The sequence below is a fragment of the Lynx rufus genome, unplaced genomic scaffold (genome assembly GCF_022079265.1).
Source record: "Lynx rufus isolate CCGP_SWC_20201006 ecotype Redwood Valley unplaced genomic scaffold, mLynRuf1.p SCAF_10, whole genome shotgun sequence".
Lineage (NCBI taxonomy): Eukaryota > Metazoa > Chordata > Mammalia > Carnivora > Felidae > Lynx > Lynx rufus.
In genome coordinates, this window is record NW_025814824.1 from 72,515,160 (window position 1) to 72,537,750 (window position 22,591).

Genomic DNA, 22,591 nt, shown 5'->3' on the forward strand with positions numbered 1-22,591 from the left:
AATAAACTTGAAAAAAAAATTTTAATGGAAAAAAAGAGCTGTTGCCTCTGAGTTAATATTAGATGACTTTTTTCTTTCTCCTTTATGTTTTTATGTAACTGCTTGACTATTCTACATGAATATGTGATTTTTTTTAATAAATGGAAAAAAACAAAACTATATTCCTCTTTTTTTTAAAGCTATATTCCTTCTTATGGGGAAAAACATACTGGCTTATCTTTTTTTTTTTAATTTTAGAGAGTATGAGCAGGGGAGCGGGACAGAGAGGGGGGAGGGGGGAGGGGGGAGGGGGGAGGGGCGAGGGGGAGAGGGAGAGAGGGAGAGGGGGAGAGGGGGAAAGGGAGAGAGGGAGAGAGGGAGAGAGAGGGAGAGAGGGAGAGAGGGGGAGAGGGAGAGAGAGAGAGAGAGAGAGAGAGAGAGAGAGAGTCAGTCTTAAGCAGGCTCCATGGCCAGCATAGAGCCCAACATGGGGCTTGATCCCATGACCCTGGGATCATGACCTGAGCCAAAATCAAGAGTTGGACGCTCAACTAACTGAGCCAGCAAGTTGCCCCTGCTCTGTCTTGTTTTAGGAGAAACAATCACTACAATCAAAACTAAATGACCCATTCACCTCTCCTCTCCTCCAGAGTTCCATCCTAGGGTAACAGCTCCATCCTTCTTGACACAACTCTTGTTAACATAATAGCTGAATAAATGAAGAACCATTTCCAACATCATGCTCAGAGAGGCACTGATCATGAACAAACAGCCTGAACTCAAAGGGCTACCCATTTCCTTCACAATCTTGCCAATACCATTGGTTTGCTTAGGAAAACCTACTTTATAGATGCTCCAAAGCTCCTGTCCCAATTACTCCTCCCAAAAAATTTAAACGAGTGGAGCAAAAAAGAGCCATGTGTGCATATTTTACCACATTCAACAGGGCCTTGGGAAAGAACATGGGATACCCATATCCTGGCACTTGAGCGAGCAAGAGGCAAGAGTGAAGTGAGAGGGATGCTCAGCTGTGGGGGGAGCTCAGGTATGCTCCCTCACTCCCAAAGAGAAAACATGGTGCCTTAGTCAAGGCCTCTAGCATTTAAGGAACGGAGCTTTGGTTTAATTATCTTTTGATTCAGAACCTTTTGCCTCTCTCTCCTTCCTAGGAGCAGGGGCCTGAAACTATCACCTACTACTACTAGGAGACCTCAGCAGGAGTCAGGGGAATTCCACAGGGAAGGCAGGCAAGGAGCCAACGGTTATGAGCAGCGCTCTGGGAAGTGGGCAGCAATAGTCCCCCAGTGCACTTTTCCTTAGGTTTATCTTTTCTTGCTTCTTCCTTCTTTCAGAGTAGTGAAACATAACACTTTAGTAGTGAAACGAAGCTAAAACAAAGGATTAGGATTTGGGGAGGGGCACCTGGGTGGCTTAGTCAGTTGAGCCTCCTTCCCACTTCCAGCTCATGTCATGATCTCATGGCTTTTGAGTTCGAGCTCCTTGTTGGGCTCTGTGCTGACAGCTCAGAGCCTGGAGCCTGCTTCAGATTCTGTGTCCCTTTCTCGCTGTGCCCCTCCCCCTGCTCATGCGCCCTCTGTCTCTCTCTCGCTCTCTCTCAAATAAAACCATTTAAAAAAAATTTTTTTTAATACATAAAAAGTATTCGGGGAGCAAAATCCCATTTGGAGACAGCACCAGGAGAAACCTCAGGACAGCTGCAAGCCTATTGAGCAATACCCCACATAGAGCCAGCAGTCTCGCGGGACTACGCATTTGTGCCTGAGGCCACAGCAGGCGGCTCCAGGACCTGAAACAACAGGGCAGCTGAGAAGCTTGTGGGCAAAGGCTCACACGGAAAATAGGCTCCTGACCTGGGAGAGAAACCAAAAGACTTGTCCTGGCGGGGGTAGGGATTTACCTCTTAGAATGAAGGGGTTTACTTTACCATAGGCAGACCTAGTGAAACAGGCTTTGAGCAGAAGGTTCCAGGAACTGCTGGAATAGCAAGGCATTCACTCCTTCTAGGTTTTTTTTTTTTTTTCCCCTTCCCTTTTCCCCATTTCGCAGTCAAGGCTGAAATGCTATCGCATTTCTCCAGAAGAAATGGTATCAGTCCCATGATACTGTGGAAAATGAGCTGACAAGAAAGAAGGCTGTGGCTGCCATCAGAGTCAAGATGGATTCCCAAGATGTGGGCAATTCAAAGGTTCAGAGAAGACAGTTTGCAGTTTGCAGCAGCCCTGATAGGGCCCTGCCTCTCTGGAGTTGTGCTGGCAGGGACATGACAGTGCCCGCATATTCCCTCATCAATTTCATTTCTCTGGACTTACTGTCAGGTCACCCAAGCCAAACCACCCTCCCACTGGAGGTGCCACACAGCCTCTTCCCCTGCAAAGTTTCCATGTTCCCCAGAAGTTGTTTGGGGGCAGCCCTGGGGACCAAAACGTCTGCAGGTTCTCTGTAACTAGAACCCCTACAACTCATTCCTCACCTCTCGCTGGTGACATCCAAAGAGGCCTACGTGCGACCAGCTCCTAAAATTGGCTTAACCTCTGCAAAGTACGATAAACACTGGGTCACAGGAGTTCTCAGAATTCAGGAATTAGGATCCATATCCTGTGATTCCAGACAAACACCAGATAACTGCTGATGCCCCCAAAACTGGCTAAGCCTCTGCCCCAGATAAAGTCCACTGACATTTCTGTGGCAACTGTGACTTTTTTTTTTTTAATGTTTATTTATTTTGAGAGAGAGAATGAGCAGGAGAGGGGGCAGAGAGAGAGGAGAGAGATAGAATCCCAAGCAGGCTCCGCACTGTCAGCACAGAGCCCAGATATAAGGGCTCGAACTCATGAACCATGAGATCAAGACCTGAGCCGAAATCAAGAGTCAGATGCTCAACTGACTGAGCCACTCAGGGGTGCCCCTCCCCCCTTTTTAAGTGGCAACTGTGCTTCTGATACAAACTCAGTATCATTGAGAAAAGTCATCCTTTTACAAAGTCATAACTGGAGACTTCAAAAGGAAAAGTCATAAAAATGACTGCCAATGGATATGGGGCTTCTTTTGAGATGATGGACATATTCTAAACTTAGTGGTGATAACTGCACAACTTTGTGAATATACGAAAAACCACTGAACTGTATACTTCAAAAGGGTGAATTTGATGGTATGTGAATTATATCTCATTTTTTTATTTTTTTTTAACGTTTATTTATTTTTGAGACAGAGGGAGACAGAGCATGAACAGGGGAGGGGCAGAGAGAGAGGGAGACACAATCTGAAACAGGCTCCAGGCTCTGAGCGGTCAGCACAGAGCCCGACACGGGACTCGAACTCACGGACCGTGAGATCATGACCCGAGCCGAAGTCAGACGCTTAACGGACCGAGCCACCCAGGCACCCCTATCTCATTTAAAAAAAAAAAAAAAAAAAAAAAAGATCACTAAATAATTACAAGAAGTAGAACAAACAGAAGCAGAGCCTAGATTAGGATTTTGTTCCAGAAAGATTGGTTCTTATTAGGCTAACATCTACTTGGCCCCTGCATAAAATATTTCTTTCTTCTTCTTCTTCTTTCCTTCTTCTTATTGTTTTAAAGTCAAATGCATCCTTGGGAACTACAGTCTTCTACACAGTTATAAAAGTTTTTCCTGGCAAACTCCCACAGCCTTGAAAGCGCAATTTCCAGTATCATGTCCTCCAGAAAGTTCCCTGATCCCTTCCCTGCTTTCAAGATAAGAGCCCCAGTGGATTCCAGATTCCAGAAAGTAACCTTTGCTTACCTACAACTAACACTTTCTAATGAAATTAATGGTCCGCCATCACCTCCCGCTGGCACAGCCATGGCACACAGGCCGTGCATGAGAAATGTGTATTGAATGAGCTGAACACAACATCATCATCTTGTAAGGTTTTTTAAAAAAAAAATTGGTATATTTTTTAATGTATCTAATTTAATTTTGCAGCATTGCACTCTGGCAATCATGTAGCAAGTGGTCTGCTACCTAAAACAACAATGTATCCCAAAATGTTTTCTCTAAGGGAATGTGGTTCATTGATGCCAAGAATAAATCAAATGTGCTACCCTTTGGGGGATTTGGACCTTGGTACAGGTCAAGAAGGAGAATGAATCAGAGCATCAGGATCTGTGCTTCCTGGTGGGTAAGGAGATAAAACATGTTCTCCTCCCCCTTCCTTTTCTCTGAAAATCTTTAAATATCACAAAGCTTTTAAGCAGAGTCATTAAGTCTATGCAAAACCATCTTAGAACCAGGAGTCTTTTCCTGACTTTCCTCTTCCTTACTGTTGATAGATTTTGTTAGAAAACCAAAGACCTATAGTGTCATACATGCTGTGAAATAGAGTCTGGCTAATAGAGGGCCCATTGAAAATTAGGATTTTGCCGACCCACTGTATTCAACCAACATATGCCCAAAGCTTCAAAACTGAGATCCAAAAAGTTGCACTCCTCACACCTCATTCCCCATCTCTAACAGGGCTGTGCTCTGATCTCCCAGAAGCCAACATCTGAATGCCCACCCCTGGGGCCCACAGTGTGCACAGTAGTGAGTGCCAACGTCACCCCAAGAACACCCCACCTGCAGATGGCATACCATCTCTAAGAGTACCGTTCAAATGCACAGAACAAGAAAAAGAATATTATACTCAACTCCCACAGACCCGCTCCCTCAAGATTCAACATTTACATTTTGTCATTTAAGATTCCTTATAGATCCTAATAACAGCAGATAATACTGTTACTAGATATTTCAGCATGCATCTCCCAAAATAAGAATATTATCCCAAACTGGGGTGCCTGGCTGGGTGGCTCAGTCCCAGTTAAGCGTCCAACTCTTGATTTTGGCTCAGGTCATGATCTCACAGTTGTGGGATTGAGCCCCGAAACGGGCCCTGCGAGGGGTGTGGAGCTTGCTTGGGATTTTCTCCCTCTCTCTCTCTCTCTCTCTCTCTCTGTCCCTCCCCCACTCACTCTCTCAAAAATAAACATTAAAAAAAAATAAAATTAAGAATATCTCAAATATCACAGCTAACAAAATTAACAATAATTCCCTAATATTAACTAATACTCAGTCCACATCCAAATTTCCCTCATGGACCTTTTTTTTTTTTTTTTTTTTTTTTTTTTTTTACTATCTAGTTGGTTTTTTTTTATTTTTTTTTAATGTTTATTTATTTTTGAGAGAGAGAGAGAGCGAGACAGAACATGAGCGGTGGAGAGGCAGAGAGAGAGAGGGAGACATAGAATCAGAAGCTGGCTCCAGGCTCCAAGCTGTCAGCACGGAGCCCGACCACGGAGCCTGAACCCACAAACCACAAGATCATGCCCTGAGCCAAAATCAGATGTTCAACCAACTGAGCCACTTAGGCACCCCGCTCATGGACCTTCTAAACAAAGGAGGGTTCCTCCCTTAAATCACACCCTGTCCCAGCCAAGCCACCTCCCTCCTCCCCACCCCAGATACTGTCCCGCCATCACCAGGATGCTATCCCTGCAGCCCCCTTCTTGAGTACCTGTGCAAAAGGTGCCATCATTGGGAATGAATGTTTTGTTGTTATTCGTGGCTCGATATCCTTCTAGGCAAATGCAATAAAAGCCTCCGAGCGTGTTGTGGCAAGATGTGTGGTTTCCACAGACCACAGTGGCTCCAAACTGGCACTCATTTTTATCTGTTGATACATTGAAATAACACACAGAAAGGGCTATCAATCCATACCATGTTCAACAACCCAGACTGTTCTGCTGTGCTACAGACTCAGGAGTTGCTATTGCATTGACAACGTCTCAGTGATCTACCCCCCCCAGCCTCTTTTCTTTTCACCAGGCCTCTCACATGATAGGGCACGGGCCCCTTGGAGCGTGCACGAGGTGTATATAAAACCACAAGAGAAACCCAACATCTTAATCTGATCATTCATCTTTTTTGAAGACTGGGCGAAGGGGATTCTTTTTCAACTTCTCCGTATTTAAAAAGATTTTATCATAGGCCTGGGGAAACGAATCCACAGCATCCCATTTTTCCAGCTCCACCAGCCATTCTCTTGCTTTTTTCATGAAAGGCAGAATAGGACGATTTTGCATCCAGTGATTAACCGGAAAATTCGTTACTTCTGAGTTACCAGGAAACACAATGGAATTAGTGCTTAAGCCTCATCCGGGAGCAGGGCTAATAACAGTTCCTGCTAATCGTCAATGACCCATGTGAATAATATTAGTCACCCAGTGAGAAGGAGCTGAAAGAGAGGAGCTTGATGAGTCCACAGAAGCCTGCCCTGAATATTTTTAATTCGATAATTTGATAGGGATGTAAAATGAAAGTAAACCTCCCTCCTGTCTCTGTTCCGTAGCTCAGGGGTCAGCAAACTTTTTCTGTGAAGGACCCATCATCAGTCTCTGCTTCCATGCTTTGGGAACACGACAGCAGCCACAGACAATAAGTAAACAGATGAGCAATGTTGTGTTCTAATAAAACTCTATTTACAAAAACAGGCAGCAGCCAAATTTGGCCTGCAGGCCAGACTTTTGCTGACTCTGCCCTGGACTCTACCATCAGAACTCCTGTGACCAGTTTCTTATTCATTCTTTCAGAGCTGATCTATCCAGCTAGTTTTGTTTTGTCTTGGGGGGAGCAGGGGAGGTCATCAACTTCTTCGGATTGTTATTTGGTGTTTCACTACAGCACTGGTTCCTTCAAAGCACTTCAATCGCGTCTCACAATTGCATTCAATTCCTGCCAACTCAAAAGTACCCTCCCCAAAATCCAGTGTTCCTTTTTTTTTTCTTCCCCCTCATTTTCCTTATAGGCATTATCTTTTTGGAAATGTAACTGAACATGGAACACAGTTCATTGTCAAAACCGTCTACAGTGAGATCTGCACGGAACGGTAGAGAAACAGAACCCTCAAGTCACAGCCAGGCCAAGTTTCCAGCCCAGCTTATGAGCACTGCACTGGGCTTTCAGACCCAAAATGGCATATTCCTGCCCTTTGCTATTGTTTCTGACACTAGTCTCCCCTGCAGATTTCCCCAGCACGGACACTGGGTTTGTAGAGAATTCTAAATTTCTTGGGTCCCCTGACTTAACACCAGGTTACAGCAGGCCTGGCAGACATGGATTCATGCTACGGTGTGGTCTCAGCAGGCCAAGTACTGGGATACGCAGGGTCCAGTGTCTGAGAGCGAGTGTCACATGAATTAATAAAGCCCCTTCATCCCATTAGGAGAAGCTTCTACTCAGAAGTCAAAGAAGAATCGAGAGTGGGGTGGCTTACGTGGGAGGGGGACTGTATTAGGGGAAGGAACAGAAAAAGCTTGTCCATGCTGGATTCCAACCTCATTTCCAAGCCCCTGCCAGCCATCTGCCAGAGGAGAGGGGTGGGGGAAATGCGTCAGGAGCCTCAGACTGCAAGGCAGCCACGATTCTCCGGACAGAATCCTAAAGAAAGAGGGTCAAAGGTGACACCGTTCCAGTCTGCAGGAATGGGCAGTGATGTGTGACTGTGAAAGCGTGTTATCTTTGAAGTAGAATATGACTTTTGGAACTCAGAATTATTATTTTTCTTTAGGTAGAAAAAACCCAAAGATATCACAACAAGGTTGTATACACTGCTAGTGCACAACTATCAATATTTGTACTGCACGTAATAAGGTTCCTGGGAGAAAACTGTGTTCTCCCAACATTCACTATTATAAATATGCTGTGAGGTTCTCCCTCTCTCTGAGTTGGGCTTGAACCTGGATATTGCCCGACTCTCATGGCATAGTGGACACCATGAAGCAAAAAATAATCTTAGACACTTCTAGACTAAAGGTCTTTGTATTCCTTTAAGACACCCAAGACCCCAAAGGGCTACAACTATAAAAAATCTGGAGGATGGATTCTGGTAGTCATAAGACTCTAAGCAACAGTATTTCACCAATTAGCCAAGAAGTCCAATAGGCAATTGTATTTTGTTTTTCCTCAGGGTACTAATACTCATCGTTTTGCACCAAAACAACCAGGAGAAATTTAGGAATACAACATTCACTCAAGTTAAACTCAGGACTTGAAACATTTCAAATTTGTGTTAGGTCAGAGAGTTGCCAGAGATTCAAGTTCAACAACCCTCTAACATTGAAAGATACGTCCTTGGAAACGCTAAAGAAAGGGGTTCGGGGAAACACTAAAGGAAAGGAGTATTATAACAGACAAAACTTCTTGTAAGAAAAACACGTGAACAAAACAACGTTTTCCCCACAAGGAAGTAATAAGCTCTTTAATACTAGAGAATCTTATTCGTTGATTCAACTTTTCATCTTGACCCGGGATTCAGAACTTACCAACGCAGTGAGTCCTCCCATTGCCCACAAATCCGTACTTGCAAATACACATCTTCATCCCTTCTGTTTGCTTGCAGGTAGCATGTTTGTGGCAAGTGGCACAGACATCTAAACCTGAATCATAAATTGTATATTTCAGGAAAAGAAAACTTCCACATTTTTTTTGAGACACAGAGACAGAGCACGGGTGGGGGAGGGGCAGAGAGAGGGAGACACAATCCGAAGCAGACTCCAGGCTCTGGGCTGTCAGAGACCCACATGAGGCTCGAACCCATGAGCCGTGAGATCATGACCTGAGCAGTGAGATCACGACCTGAGCAGAAGTCGGACATTTATCCGACGGAGCCACCCAGGTGCCCCAGGAAAAGAAAACTTCAGTCCTATTTTGGGTAGTAGACATTTACAATGAAAAACCAAAATTTGAATTGCAAAATTATAAAAGATAGATCTGATCCCATCCTTAAAAACCTGCAACAAAACAGCTACTCACTGACCACAGAGTAAAGTGCAAATATCTCTACCTGGCAATCAAAGCTCTTAACAGTCCGACTCTAAGCTAATCCCTCCAAGCCTCACTGTTTCCAAACCCAAACCACACACAGTATTCTCTAGGCAGGAGGCCAACGACCCCTTTTTCCCACCCATGCTAACCACTGTCCTACTTCATGCTGTAGCCACGGTTTGCCCTTCAACTAGAATGCCTATCCCACCTTCTCTCTCCAGCTTGTACCCATTCCTGTTTCAAGACACCCCTTAAACATCACATTCTCCGTGGGGTCTTCCCCATTCCTTCGTTCTTGGGGAAGATTAAATGTATCTTCCTCTGTGCTCCACTAACCCTTGTAAATTCCCACATCCACCATGTAAATTTGTTATTATACACTGTTCCAGCTCTGTCTTCCCAGCTGCATTTTATTAATGAGCTTCTCCTCAAGGACAGGGATTATGTCATTTGCCCACATATCATCATGGCACAGTATAAAAACATTCAATATACTTTTATTGACCAAATGGATAAAGGAACCTGTAATCCTACCTGCTACAACTCAAAGAGCAAGTGGAAGGCAGAAGAACTCATCTGTCTATTACCCTATCATTTTTTCTTTTAGGGAAAAAAATGAATGTGTTTAAAATGTCATTGAGGGGCACCTGGGTGGTTCAGTCAGTTAAGAGTCAAACTCTTGATTTTGGCTCAGGTCATGATCTCACAGTTCGTGAGTTCGAGCCCCACGTGTGGCTCCGCGCTGTCAGTGCAGACCCTGTTTGGGATCCTATCTCTCCTCACCTCTCTCTCTGCCCCTCCCTCACTCTTGCTCTCTCTCTCAAAATAAATAAACTTAGAAAAAAAGTGCCATTGAGATAACAGCCAGGTCCCAGCCAGATGACCAGATCCCAATTACTCACATAGGCAGCAAAAATGCGTGAGGTTAACACACACACACACACACACACACACACACACACACACACACACACACAAATCTACCAGACCGTGATCCATATATGCCCCGAGATCAAGAATTTCTACCTGAGGCGATGTGGGATATCACGTTGTCCTCCGAGTGTCTGTAATTTCAGAAGTGGCCTAATGAGGACAGTCTTTGAGCATGAAATTCCATCTTAGCCTTGGCCCCATTACCACCCAGCTAATAAAGACTTAGCCCTCAGGTTGCTCTAAGCAACTGAGACAGGGAGATTTCCAAGGACAGACAATCCCTGACTTACGATGGTTCACCTTACAACTTTTCAGCTTTACAATGGAGCAAAAGTGATACACATTCAGTAGAAAACACACTTTGGATTTTTATCTTTCCCCAGGCCAGTGATACGCAGTGACCCTCTGTCATGATGTTGGGCAGTGACAGCCAGCTGCGGCTCCCAGTCAGCCGAGCACTCAGAAAGGTAAACAACCCATATGCTCAGGAACCATTCTGCACCCACACGGCCATGCTGCTTATCATTTTCAGTATGGTATTCAATAAATTACATGAGATATTCAACATTTCAGTATAAAATAGTTAAGTGATTTTGCCCAACTGTAGGCAAACTTGTTTTGGGCGAGTTTACGGTAGGCATGGCTAAGCTACAATGTTTGATAGGTTAGGAGTATGAAATGCATTTTTGACTTAGGAGATTTTCAAGTTAGGATGTAATGCAATCATAAATTCAGGAAGATCTGTACTGCTCATTAACCATGCCTGCTTTTTCTTTTAAAACAAATATAACACAGAAATGAGACAAACCACTGCTTATCACTAAGGGATATGAAATTAACCACGGAATATTTACAAAATGTGTTATATCCCAGACCATTACAAAAAAATGCAACAAGGTGCAAAAAAAAGTAGAGATTGTAGAGGACATTCTACCTGACTACCATGTAACCATGTGATAAGACTACAAAATAAAACAAAAGATGAGTGTCCCCCCTAAAAAACCTACTTGGGAACTGCAGAACAGTCTCTTAAAAAATTCTCAGGACTAAGAGGATAGCAAAATTGAATGTTTAATACTAGATATAAGAAGGTATTTACTCCAGAAACTTTTGGGTTTTTCATGGTTTGGTACTTTCAAAGAGAGAAAGAAAGCAGCCAGCCAGGAAACACACACACACACACACACACACACACACACACACACACACACACACCCTTAGAATTTTAATGCAAAAAATTCAGGGGGAAAATAAATTCCTAAAAGAAAATAGAGGTTTATCTGGGGAGAGGGTGAGGAATTAGTAAAGAAGAAATCAGGGGCGCCTGGCTGGCTTAGTCAGTGGAACATGCAACTCTTGATCTCAGAGTTGTGGGTTCAAGCCCCACAATGGGTTTAGAGATTACTGAAAAATAAGATCTTTTAAAAAAGAAAGAAAAAAACTATATTCAAATTCATTGGGATAAAAACAAAACAAAACAAAACAAAAAACCTTTCCCCAAACTCAGTGCATCATAAAGACTGGTAGTCATAACTCAGTGAAATTGGTGAGAGGAAAAAAGCATATGCAAACACACAACATTAGGAATAAAAAAGAGCTTGTAAGAAAATACACATAAAAGTTTTTTTATTACAGGGGTACCTGGGTGGCTCAGTAAGTTGGGCATCCGACCTTGGCTCAGGTCATGACCTTATAGTTCATGAGTTCAAGACCCACGCCAGGCTCACTGCTGGCAGCACAGAGCCTGCTTTGGAACCTCTGTCCCCCTGCTTTGCCCTTCTCTCACTCATTCTCTCTCTCTCTCTCTTTTTAAAATAAACATTTTTTATGGGGCGCCTGGGTGGCGCAGTCGGTTAAGCGTCCGACTTCAGCCAGGTCACGATCTCACGGTCCGGGAGTTCGAGCCCCGCGTCAGGCTCTGGGCTGATGGCTCGGAGCCTGGAGCCTGTTTCCGATTCTGTGTCTCCCTCTCTCTCTGCCCCTCCCCCGTTCATGCTCTGTCTCTCTCTGTCCCAAAAATAAAATAAATGTTGAAAAAAAAATTTTTAAATAAACATTTTTTAAAGGTTTTTCTATTACAAATGACTTTCCAATTGAACACTGCAGATTTAATACATTCTCAAAGCCACCCCCCCCACCGAATGACATCTAGGACCAGAAAGGCATAAACTTTGGCAGACAAGATGATGGCAAATGAGGATGTCAACAATATTTCATAAGATGGAAGAGATGGACATACGGGAATGTCCTGAGAAGAGGAACTAAGAGCTGACCCCAAAAGGCTCAGGAATTGGGGCCACTGAGCACTTTAGAAGGCAGGAGTAAGGGACAGGCTCAAAGTGAAGGAACTAGGTGTAAATACAGATAAGGAGTATGGGATACCCAGTTGCCCTCGCTAACCCTGGAATAGAACAGAGTTGTACAACCTGGGAGAAATGGACCAGAGAGGCTCCGGATTATAGGGGCAACAGGCAGAGCTGAAGTGAGAATGCATCCCCATACCTAAATGTCCATCAGGTAAATATATGTAACCATTTTAACATATAACATTTTTAAACAGCGCTGTAGGACACTCAATTCATAACCACACGCAACCAAAATTCTGGAAATACTTTTGAAAAAATGGATCCTGGTCAAGTCCACAAATCCACTGTGATCAACCATATAATGATGAACATTCTTCTGTGTATGTATTGTGCAATAACAGAAATAAATACCATATTAATGAAACCAACAACAAAATGACAAAATGTCTGAGTTTTTTTCTTATATGGAATATTTGTCTTTACAAACATGGAAGCATTTTTATACATCCAGTTCCAGAAACTTGTATCAGATAGAAAAGGATTATTTCATTCAATCCTTGATTGAATCTAATAAACACACACACAAAAATTAAGAAATAAAGTAGTGCCACCCACTCAGATAAATTAAAGGAAGTCCAGTCTGAATTAGTGAAGGACAGAATGTAAAGTTTTTTAAATAAATTGAATTAAGTTCAAGTTCACTCAGTAAACAGAACCAGACAAAATAAGGCCTTATAAGAAGGCAGTCAGATAGGGGTGGGGGGGGCAGGGGGAAGGAAGCACTGGACCTGAGACTCCAAATTGAATCCTAAATCTAGCTGAGTCTGATTCATTGTATGACCTTTAACAAATCATTGAACCTCTCAGGATCTCAGTTTTTTCTTCTGTAAAACAAGGGCTTTGGGCTTTTCAAATTTTAAAGAGCATTCAAATCACCTGGGGACAGACAATGTTAAACTGCAGGCTCTGATTCAGCTTGTCTGGGTGGGGCCCTATAGTTTGCAGTTCTCACAAGCTCCCAGGGGAACCACATTTTGCGCAGAAGAGTTTAAGTGGGCTCCAAAGTCCTTGCCCCCTCCCTAATCATCTGAGACTTCACCCTTAGTGATGAGGGAACATAAGGCAAGCTGAGGGCAAAGTATAAACTAAGAGCATCCCGTGCCCCATCCCCTAGGTGGGATGTGTGTGATATTCCTCAGACACTCCTGGCTGGCCAACAACAAAGGAAAGGAAAGGAAACGAATGGTTGACTGAAAAAGATCACAATCCTGCAGGCCAGGAGTCTCCTTCAGTTTACGTTCCTGGAACCCTAATATCAGCCTCATCAAGATGTAAGGGAGTTTAAGTGCTTGCCATGGTAATGTGGGAAACAAAGGCAAATGAAAAATTAAATTCCCTTACTGCCTACAGCCCAATGACAAGTCCTTGAAACAGGCAGAGTGACCTCCCTGTAGGAGCTGAGCTGCCTCAATGATGACACTTTGCTAGAGGCAAAAGAGAACCTTGGCTTAACATTATCTTGACTGCCCCCCCTCCCCAGGATCCTGAGTCTCCTTAAACACATAAAAATTCCTTTGCAAACATCCTTTATCTTTAACCCCCAAGTATTTGTTGGCAATTACACTCCAAATATGTGGCCCCTGATATGTATCTCAAGTGTCTCATGACTGAGGTTTTACTAAGCAATACTAAATGACGTTTTCCTAACAACAGTTAGCCCCTCAAGGTCCTGGAAACCTTGTTTCCAAAATACCTTAGAGACTTATGCTGTCCCTAACCTCTTCCTAACCTGAAGGTATATAGTCACTCTTCACAACCCCAGTGCAGCTCTTTCTGCCCACATATCCTGTCCCCGTAGTTTAATAAAATCACCTTTTTGCACCAAAGATGTCTTCAAGAATTCTTTCTTGGCCGTCGACTCCGAACCCCGACCACCCCAAAACCCCATCATTAGGGTACCTATCTTAATGACCCACTAGGAATAATTTAGCGAAGTATAACCCCAAAAGGACAGTACTTGGCATGTTTGGTTCAATAAATGTCTGTTCCCCATACCAGCAAAGAAGACAACATGTAGAGGCACCTGGGTGGCTCAGTCGATTAAGCATCCAACTCTGGTTCAGGTCAAGATCTCAGTTTGTGAGTTCGAGCCCCCCATCGGGCTCTGTGCTGACAGCTCAGAGCCTGGAGCCTGCTTCCGATTCTGCGTCTCCCTCCCTCTCTGCCCCTCCCCTGCTCAGGCTCTGTCTCTCTGTGTCTCAAAAAAAAAGGAAAAAAAAAAAAAAGACAAGACGTACACGAGGCTACCAAAGGCTTCTCAGGCTACCTGCAGAAGGGAAAGCAGCTTCCAGAGGAAGAAGGACTTCAGCTATATCTTGTTATTCAGCCATAATTAACCTAGTCTGTACGGCCTTACACAGCAGCTTCTGAGTTCTAATTGCTTGAGGAACTAAGTAGCCTCTTGGGGGGCAGCGGAAAACAACTTATCCTAAAGAAAGGGGCAGGAAGCACAAATCTAATCCAAGGGCGGGGAGAAAAGACAGGGCGGGGAGGGCCACATCTGAGCACACAACAGTTCCACTGTTCACCAGCCTGTAGCTCAGTTAAGAATCACATAGAGGTGGAGTGACCCCTTCATCCCGGTTTTAATACTACAAATCCTATGACCCAGAAAACACCTCATTAAGGTGCAAACCAAGACAGCTGGTCACCTGACCTGGGAGAGCTTGTTAAAACAGAATCCCCAGGTGGGAGGTGGGGAGGCGGGGAACACCAGAATCCCCAGACATTCTCATTCAGTAGGTATGGGGTGGGGCCTGAGAATCTGCATTTCTAAGAAGCTCCTGGGTGGAGCTCCTAGTGTGGTCCACCACACTAACAGCACTGCAAGTCTGGTTCAACCTCATGGACTTGGGTCAGAATCCTGGGGAAAGAAAAGGCAACACTGAAGATCTCTTTCACCAAGTCTAAACTGATGCACAGCATAGCTGGACAAGGTGACAGAGATATTCCCAAGGAATGGGAATTCTCCAGGCCAACAGAAAGATTGCCATGCCTTTGCATGAGGGGAAGTGGGGTGGGGGGGAGGAGGTGTAGGGAGGCAGCTTCACATCCATACCAAGGATGACTTAATTCTGTCATGAAGAGGTGGCGGCCATGCAGTAACCAAGGGCACTCGTACAGAGGTGAGGGACCCCCATCCCCCCACCCTAGGGATACCTAGAATTACTGGCAGAGACAATGGGGACTCTAAGGTCTAGACAGACAAAAAGGCTAAGCCCTTTTTGTTACTATTATTGTGCCCCCAGCAAGGACGACCTAGATTCACTTCCCTTCAGCACTCCTTATCAACTAAGCCAGCTAAAATCACATTCAACAGTGAGAGAACGAGACAGCTTTTGGTGTCTCCACCTAGACTGGAGGACTTCTCTCTTGCTCCCTGGTTAGGTGATCTCAGACAAGTTAAACTGTCAGTCCTCCAGTTTTAATCTGTGAGATGGAATTGTGTCACGAGGATTAAATGAAAAATATAAATGCTGTATGAACTCTAAAGCACTAAACAAAGGGCTAATTTACATGAATATTTATGCCTCTTTCCGTTGATGTTGCAATTATTGTTAGAAACAGGTCATGCAAGATGCAGTGCCTGCTATTTGGCACAGTGGTTAAGAGCAGGGGGAAGAGACATTATGCCACTTGCTGGCTGTGTAATCCTTGAGAGGTCTCTGTGCCTCAGTTTCCTGTAATTCTGAATTTGAGAATAATAAAAGCCCACCTCATATGGCTGTTGTGAGGAATAAAGAATAAATGAGTTAATATACGTAAAGCAATTAGAATATGTTAGATGCTATTATAACCACCACTCAACAATTCCGTTAATGAATAAATGAAAATAGTGACAGCTAGCCAACTCCCAATTATACTAATGAAGAGGGTGATGGAAAACTGCACTTGTGCAAAAACCCAAAACAGTATCTTTGTGTGGACAGATGCCTACCTATTCATGGGGTTGATATTCTAGGATCCATAATACCTTAATTTACATAATCACCCCCTCTGTCTTCTCCACATCCTTCCGGCCTTCTGGGTAAGGCCTTGGAAGTGTTCAGCGTCCTCACCCTTTCAGCCCTGCTCACCACCCCCTCCTCTCCTCTAAGCACCAAGTAGACCAAACCTCAGGATGGAATGGAGGGTGGCAGCCTGAGCAAGACATTCTCGCTCTGTATTTCTTTCCTTTTTTTAAGTTTATTTATTTTGAGAGAGAGAGAGAGAGAGAGAGAGAGAGAGAGGGAGAGAGAGAATCCCAAGCAGGTTCCATGCTATTAGCATAGAGCCCAACATAGGGCTTGAACTCTCAAACCGTGAGATCATGATGTGAGCCAAAATCAAGAGTCTAACACTTAACCAACAGAGCCACCTAGGCGCCCTTGCTCTGTATTTCGATATGCAAGCAACGATTTAAATGAGATAACAGCACATGGGCTCTGACAACACAATGGAGATTGTGTCCACTGCCAAGGGAAGAAGGTAGTTTAAAATCACAAATGGAGTGCTTCCATTTAAATCTTAATCTAATCCCCAGCTATTCACAGTCATACCAAACAAATGCACTGCACAAGCTTCATGAGATCCTGTCTCTCAGGATATACTTGTGGCCATATGTGGAAACACTGCAAATGACCTGAGGAAACAAACAAGCTTAAAACTAAAACATCCAGCTAAAACTCTGGAAGAGCATTCCCAAGTCTTCCACATTACGTAAAACTGCTCTTTTTCTTCCTTCCTCTCTTTTTTTTTAATGTTTATTTTTGAGAGTGAAAGACAGAGAGGGAGCAGAGAGAGGGGCAGAGAGAATCTGAAGCAGGATCCAGGCTCTGAGCTGTCAGCACAGAGCCTGATGTGGGGTTTGAACTCACAAACAGTGGGATCATGACCTGAGCCAAAGTTGGACACTTAGCCGACTGAGCCACCCAGGCACCCCTAAGTTTATTTTATTTATTGAGAAAGAGAGGAGAGAGAAATCAGGGGAAGGGCAGAGATAGAGGGGGAGAAAGAATCCAAAGCAGGCTCTGCACTGTCAGCAGATAGCCTGATGTGGGGCTTGGACTCATGAACCAAGAAATCATGACCTGAGCCGAAGTCGGAGGATTAACTGACTGAGCCACCCAGGCACCCCAAAATTGCATTGCTCTTAACGGACTGCATCAAATTCCTGAAATGAATGGAACTTGAGAAACCTCAAATTCTCTCCTTTCCACATCCCCAAAAAACAAAACAAAACAAAACAAAACAAAACCATAGCCTCTGCTTTAAAATCCCCCAAGACAGAGTGCACTCTCCTCTCGGGCAAAGCGATCCTTGCAGGACAATGTGGACCACCATACATTTCTCTTCCCCACCCCAACCCAGGACTGACATTCCACATCAGGAACCTGCAGTCTTTCCTTGTGGAAAATGGTTATAGGGCCCTCAGCTTCCTTTTGCCCTCTTGTGTCCCCTTTCCTGTTTGACCAACACCAGCTCACGGGGGGGCCCCCCACACGTGGCCTACAGACCAGGAACCAACCCTAAGTGCCCCAATTTCAAAGGTTTTGAGTTAAGGAGCGTTTCATTGAGGCCACACCCTCGGTTCACATCCAACATGTCACCCACTAAGCGTTGCCTCACACCTGACTCACACTGTCAACCAGATGGAAAACTTCTTTTTAATCCATGCAATTCATTTCCCCTGTCTCCTCTGCCAATAGGCCACTTGCTACCTGGGGCTACAGAAAATGGGGAACCCATTTTAGGATTTGACCGGAAGGCTGAAGACGTGCCCAGGGCCAGATCCCTGGAGATGGAAGACAGGCTACAGGGAGGATCTTCTTCATCAGCTCGAATTCGGCTCCCTCACCTTGAGCAACTGTAAATCATTCCAAAACAACTCCCTCCCTCCCTCCCTCCCTCCCTCCCTCCCTCAACCATTTCTCTTCCCCCCCCACCACCACCCCCAGGCTGAAGAGTGACTATGCTGCTCTGACTCAGGATGACAGAGTGAATAAGAGGCCTATGAAATGCATGATTAGTGACATCATGTGCACTTTACAAAGCAAGAACAATTTCCTCAGGCCTCTGCCCCAGTGTTCCCTCTAGATTCTCAAGGCCTCTGCCTGTCCTCCTTCTGGCCTTTCGAACCCCAGCCAGTCCTGAGCCAACAAGGCCCCTGCCACTCCCGCCTCTGAGCCCTGCCAGAGAAGGGAGAGAAACAGGACTGACTGGTTCCCATCCTAGCCCATTCCTAACCTTCCCTCCCCTGGGCTTGGCACCCCACCCACCCACCAACACCCTCCTGCTCTCCCAACTGTGCAACTCGCACTTCCCTCACACTCAGGCCCTCTGAATAGAGCTCCTCCACTCTCTCCTCCCCAAAGCACCTTGGATAACAATTCAATGTAATTCAGCACATGTAACCAATGAGAGACTGAATCTATAAACAGACAATGGCCAGACCATATACAAAAATAGAACGCTGACCCACAATCTGCAGCCATCAGTCCAGGAAGTCAAACCACAACCTCTGTAGCTGTAAGTCCCAAATTGGTCAGGATTTAATCAATAACAGCCGGCTCCCCTAACTGTTGCCCTCACTTCAAACTTAGGACCAATCAGAGAAAGCCAAATATACTCCCGTAACCAATCACAAACAACGCCTGCTGTTAGTAAAGCCACCGCCAGCTTCTCCATGCCAACAGGAAGCCTTCCCCTTCCCCTTTGATCCACTATCAAGCTTTTATACACCTCTGCCTGTTTTTGAGTCTGATAAATGTAAGTGATGCCGGCTGACTCTCCTGCTATAGTAGCAAACTCTATATAAAGAGCCCTCGCCTGTTCTCATTTGGGTGGGCTTCGTTTACTTTCATACCAAACTCCTAATACAGGCCACAATCTCTACTCACACGGAGCTCTTAGTCTAGTAAACAACTACACTGCAATATGGTATCAGTGTGTAGAGTAAGGATACCATATAAATACGTACACAAGTGTGAGAGTATCCCATACAAGTATGGTACACAGGGACAGGCAGGGTACCGCTGGTGCTGCAAGGGAACTGGACAACTTCCCGGGGGCGGGGGGAAGACGACTGGGCTGGTTTTGAAATATGAATAGCACTCACTAAGTAGACAGTTCGGGAGGAGGGAAGGGCAGTTCTCCATTCTTCTCCCTCCCTCCCCTCTCAGAGACTAAGCTTTCCCACTTGTAGCCCAATTTTGCTTTTTGACATGCTCCATTAAATACCTCATTTATTTTTTTAATTTTCAGTGTCTCCCTCTCTACGGAATGATACCCTTCATTCTAAAACGTGCTTGTGTCTTCTTTACCACCACCAGCCAGCCGAATGCTATCTTCTCTTTCCTTCTTTTTTTTTTTAAGTTTTATTTATTTAAGTAATCTCTACACGCCATGTGGGTCTCGAACTCACAACCCGAGATTGAGAGTCGCATGCTCCTCCCACTGAGCCAGCCAGACACCCCTCCTTCTAATTTCTTTGAAGCGTATCCTTTTTTTCTACTTTTTTTAAGTGTTTATTTATTTTTGAGAGAGAGAGAGAGACACAGCATGAGTGGGGGAGGGGCAGAGAGAGAGGGAGACACAGAATCCAAAGCAGGCCCCAGGCTCTGAGCTATCAGCACAGAGCCTGACACAGGGTTCAAACCCGTGAGCTGTGAGATCATGACCTGAGCCGAAGTCAGACACTTAACCGACTGAGCCACCCAGGTGCCCCCCTTTGAAGAAAATCTTTAAGAGCCAACGGATGTCTCCGCACTCCCTCGAGCTCTCTGCATCTAGCTCTCAGCCTCACTGCTCTACTCTTGTTAACCTCAAGGCTTCAACTGACCACCAAGTCTCCATCACTGGCACACACCTATCATCCACAGTCTTAATGCCCTATTGAGTTCAACCTCTCCAGAAGCCCTAACATCACCTCAAATTCAGGAATCCAAAATGACTTATCTTTCTTCCCAAACCTTCTTCCTCCTCCTACAGAACCATGTATCTAAGTTCACGCAGTCCCCAAACCTTAGTGTCCCCTTTCTCTTCTGTTCCCTTGCACCTTAATGTCTGTTAGGTCCTTCCGTTCCATTTCTACTTCATTATCTCCATTCAGTCTGCTTCTCCTGCTGTCTTTACAGTGGGGCCAGTCCTCAGAAATTCCAGGCCAGCTATTACAACTTCCTCAGTGCCTCTAAGCCTCCAGTCATGCCCCACATTGTCCACTGGAAGGAAACATGCCCTTAATAAAACCAGATTCTTCACATTTGGAAATGAAGAAGGATGCCTACATAGGGAGAGGAGGCTCAGCGGGGCAACCCTGACTTCCATTTCCCGAAACTCACCCAATAGTAGCCTTTAAGGATGACCTTAGGTAGTAATTTTGTTCCACTGTCTTAGCCCACTTGATGGGACCATGCTGGAGCATTTCCTAGGCTAGAGAATCTTCACACAGGTTCTGAAATTGGCCCCAAGCATCTACAAGTTTGTCTGCACTCTGCCACGTGCACCAAGTCCGGGAAGGAAGTTAGAAGGCCTACCAGAATACCTGATGTACCAAAATGGCCATCCCAGAAGGTTAAGGCATCAAGAGAAATGTCCACCAGTGACAGTTAAAGTAAAAAGGTAAAGAGAATTTGGGGGAACAGGAGTCGGAGCCACAAAATCCCCCCATATCTCCCTTCATGGAAGTTCCCTTCCACCTTAGGATGAATGGTTTTACTAAGAAAGCTGGAGGGTTTTCTTATTCTCACTTTTTATGTCACTCCCTGTACAGAAACCTCCAATTACTTCCAATGGCTTCCCAGCACCCAGGAACAGCTAAGTCTAAATCCCTGGGTCTGCCAGTTAAGGTGCTCAGGCTTCTGTGAATTCAATCTGCTTTTCCACCTCAATTTCCCACCCATCTTCTACATTCCAGTCAGATTGAAATCACAGGCCCCATGCTTTTACACCTCCGTGTGAATCCTCACATTGTCCCTTCCATGTAGAAGTCATTCGTTCTATACGTATTTATGGAGAGCTGACTGTACCCTCTGCTATGAGCTGGAACGCCTTTTCCCTCATCTTCACATACCCAAATATTACCAAGCCTTGTTTGCCCAGTTCAACAGTCCTCTCATCCATGATGCCACCAGATTCCCCAAGCTAGAATTAATCTTGCTCTCCTCTGACCACCTACACCTTCTCGGAGCACTTAGGGCAGTCTGCCTTCCGTTACTGTTACTTGGGTAAATACCACCGCCCTTAAGGGTTCGAATCCTCTTGTGTAACTCGCACCACATGTGACAATACGTTTCAATTGTCTGGAAATGGTTGACTTGCTTGTCTGTGGCCTCCAGAATACGAGCTCAATGAGGGCCAGCGCAAGGACATCACATCCTGCACAGGGAAACTATTCAAAGCCCATGTGTTGGATGAATGACTTGGTTAAGGAATGCTTTATTCCTGTAAACTTCCTTGCACTTCTTTCTCACCACATTAGCATCTGGGTCTTCATTAAGGTGAAAAAAAATTAAAAGGCAGAAAGAAAATTGCTTGGGGTAAAGAATTTGTCGTGCAAAAGCCACAGCAGGGCAGGAAGCGTGACAGTGCAGCCGGAACGCCCTTCCGCGCCCTTCCACACCGGGCGCGGCTCTCCCCAGGGGCTCGCGCTCCCGCCTACCCCCGCCTCGCCCCAGGTCCCCGGGCGCCGAGGGCGAGGCAGTCTGCGACAGGTTCCCCCCCCCAACCCCCGCCCCCCGGCAGCCCGGGGCGAGGGCGGGGAGCCCCTCCTCCGTCCGTGCGCCCGCCTTCCCGAGCCCCAACGGCCGGAGGGGGCCCCGCCTGCGCTCCACGCCCCGGCACCGCGCCCGCCCGGCCTGGGGGCGGGGAAGCGTCCGGGGCGCGCCCGGCGTCGTCGAGGGCCCAGCGAGGCACCCAGCCGGCGCCCCTGCGCCTTGCCCGTCCCTTGCCTGCACTCACCGTCGGCGCCCCGCGCTCCGCTCGCGCCACGGGCCAGGCCGAGCAGCAGCAGGAGCGGCAGCAGGCGGCGAGGCGGGCGGCCCGCGCCCCGGGGCCCCCGGCCCATGCCGCCGCCGCCGCCGCTGCGTCCCTCCTGGCGCGCCCGCGACTCCTCCCGCGGCCCCGAGGCGCCGAGATAAGGCGGCGGGCGCCGCGGGGAGGGGGCCGGCCGGCCGCTTCCGGCGCCGCGCAGGGCGCGGAGAGCGCCGCGGGGTCCCGAGGAGGGCGCGGGCCCTCCCCTCACCGCGCGGCCTGCGCGCTCTGCGCGCCCGCCAGACGTTCGTTTGCTACGCGCCCCTCACTTCCCCGTGCACCTGCTGCGCGCCTGGCGCGAGGTGGCCCGGGGAACACAGCGGTCAGAGAGACACGGTCCGCGCGGAGGTTCCGCAACTGGGAACAGATATCCAGCACACAATGACATAGCTGACCCTAGAGTCCCGGACCGTGCCAGGAGGAAACGTCTGCCGTGCTTCAAGCATAGGAAACGAACTGGAG

General features: G+C 46.2%; 1 protein-coding gene across 16 annotated transcripts in view; it reads right to left on the reverse strand.

Annotated features, from left to right (window-relative positions):
- SUSD1 (sushi domain containing 1) overlaps nucleotides 1-22,167 on the reverse strand; it is a 287,713-nt gene extending 265,546 nt beyond the window's left edge. For all 16 annotated transcript variants that reach the window (XR_006960106.1, XR_006960108.1, XM_047067858.1 and 13 more), the window contains exons 1-3: nucleotides 22,058-22,167; nucleotides 8,321-8,434; nucleotides 5,515-5,670 (exon numbers count right to left, since the gene is read on the reverse strand). Coding sequence is in view for 14 of the 16 variants with exons in the window: in XM_047067858.1 (XP_046923814.1) it covers nucleotides 5,515-5,670; nucleotides 8,321-8,434; nucleotides 22,058-22,163 (376 nt within the window). In the remaining 2 variants the exon portion in view is untranslated. The remainder of the gene's footprint in view (nucleotides 1-5,514; nucleotides 5,671-8,320; nucleotides 8,435-22,057) is intronic.
- Nucleotides 22,168-22,591: the final 424 nt, after the last annotated feature.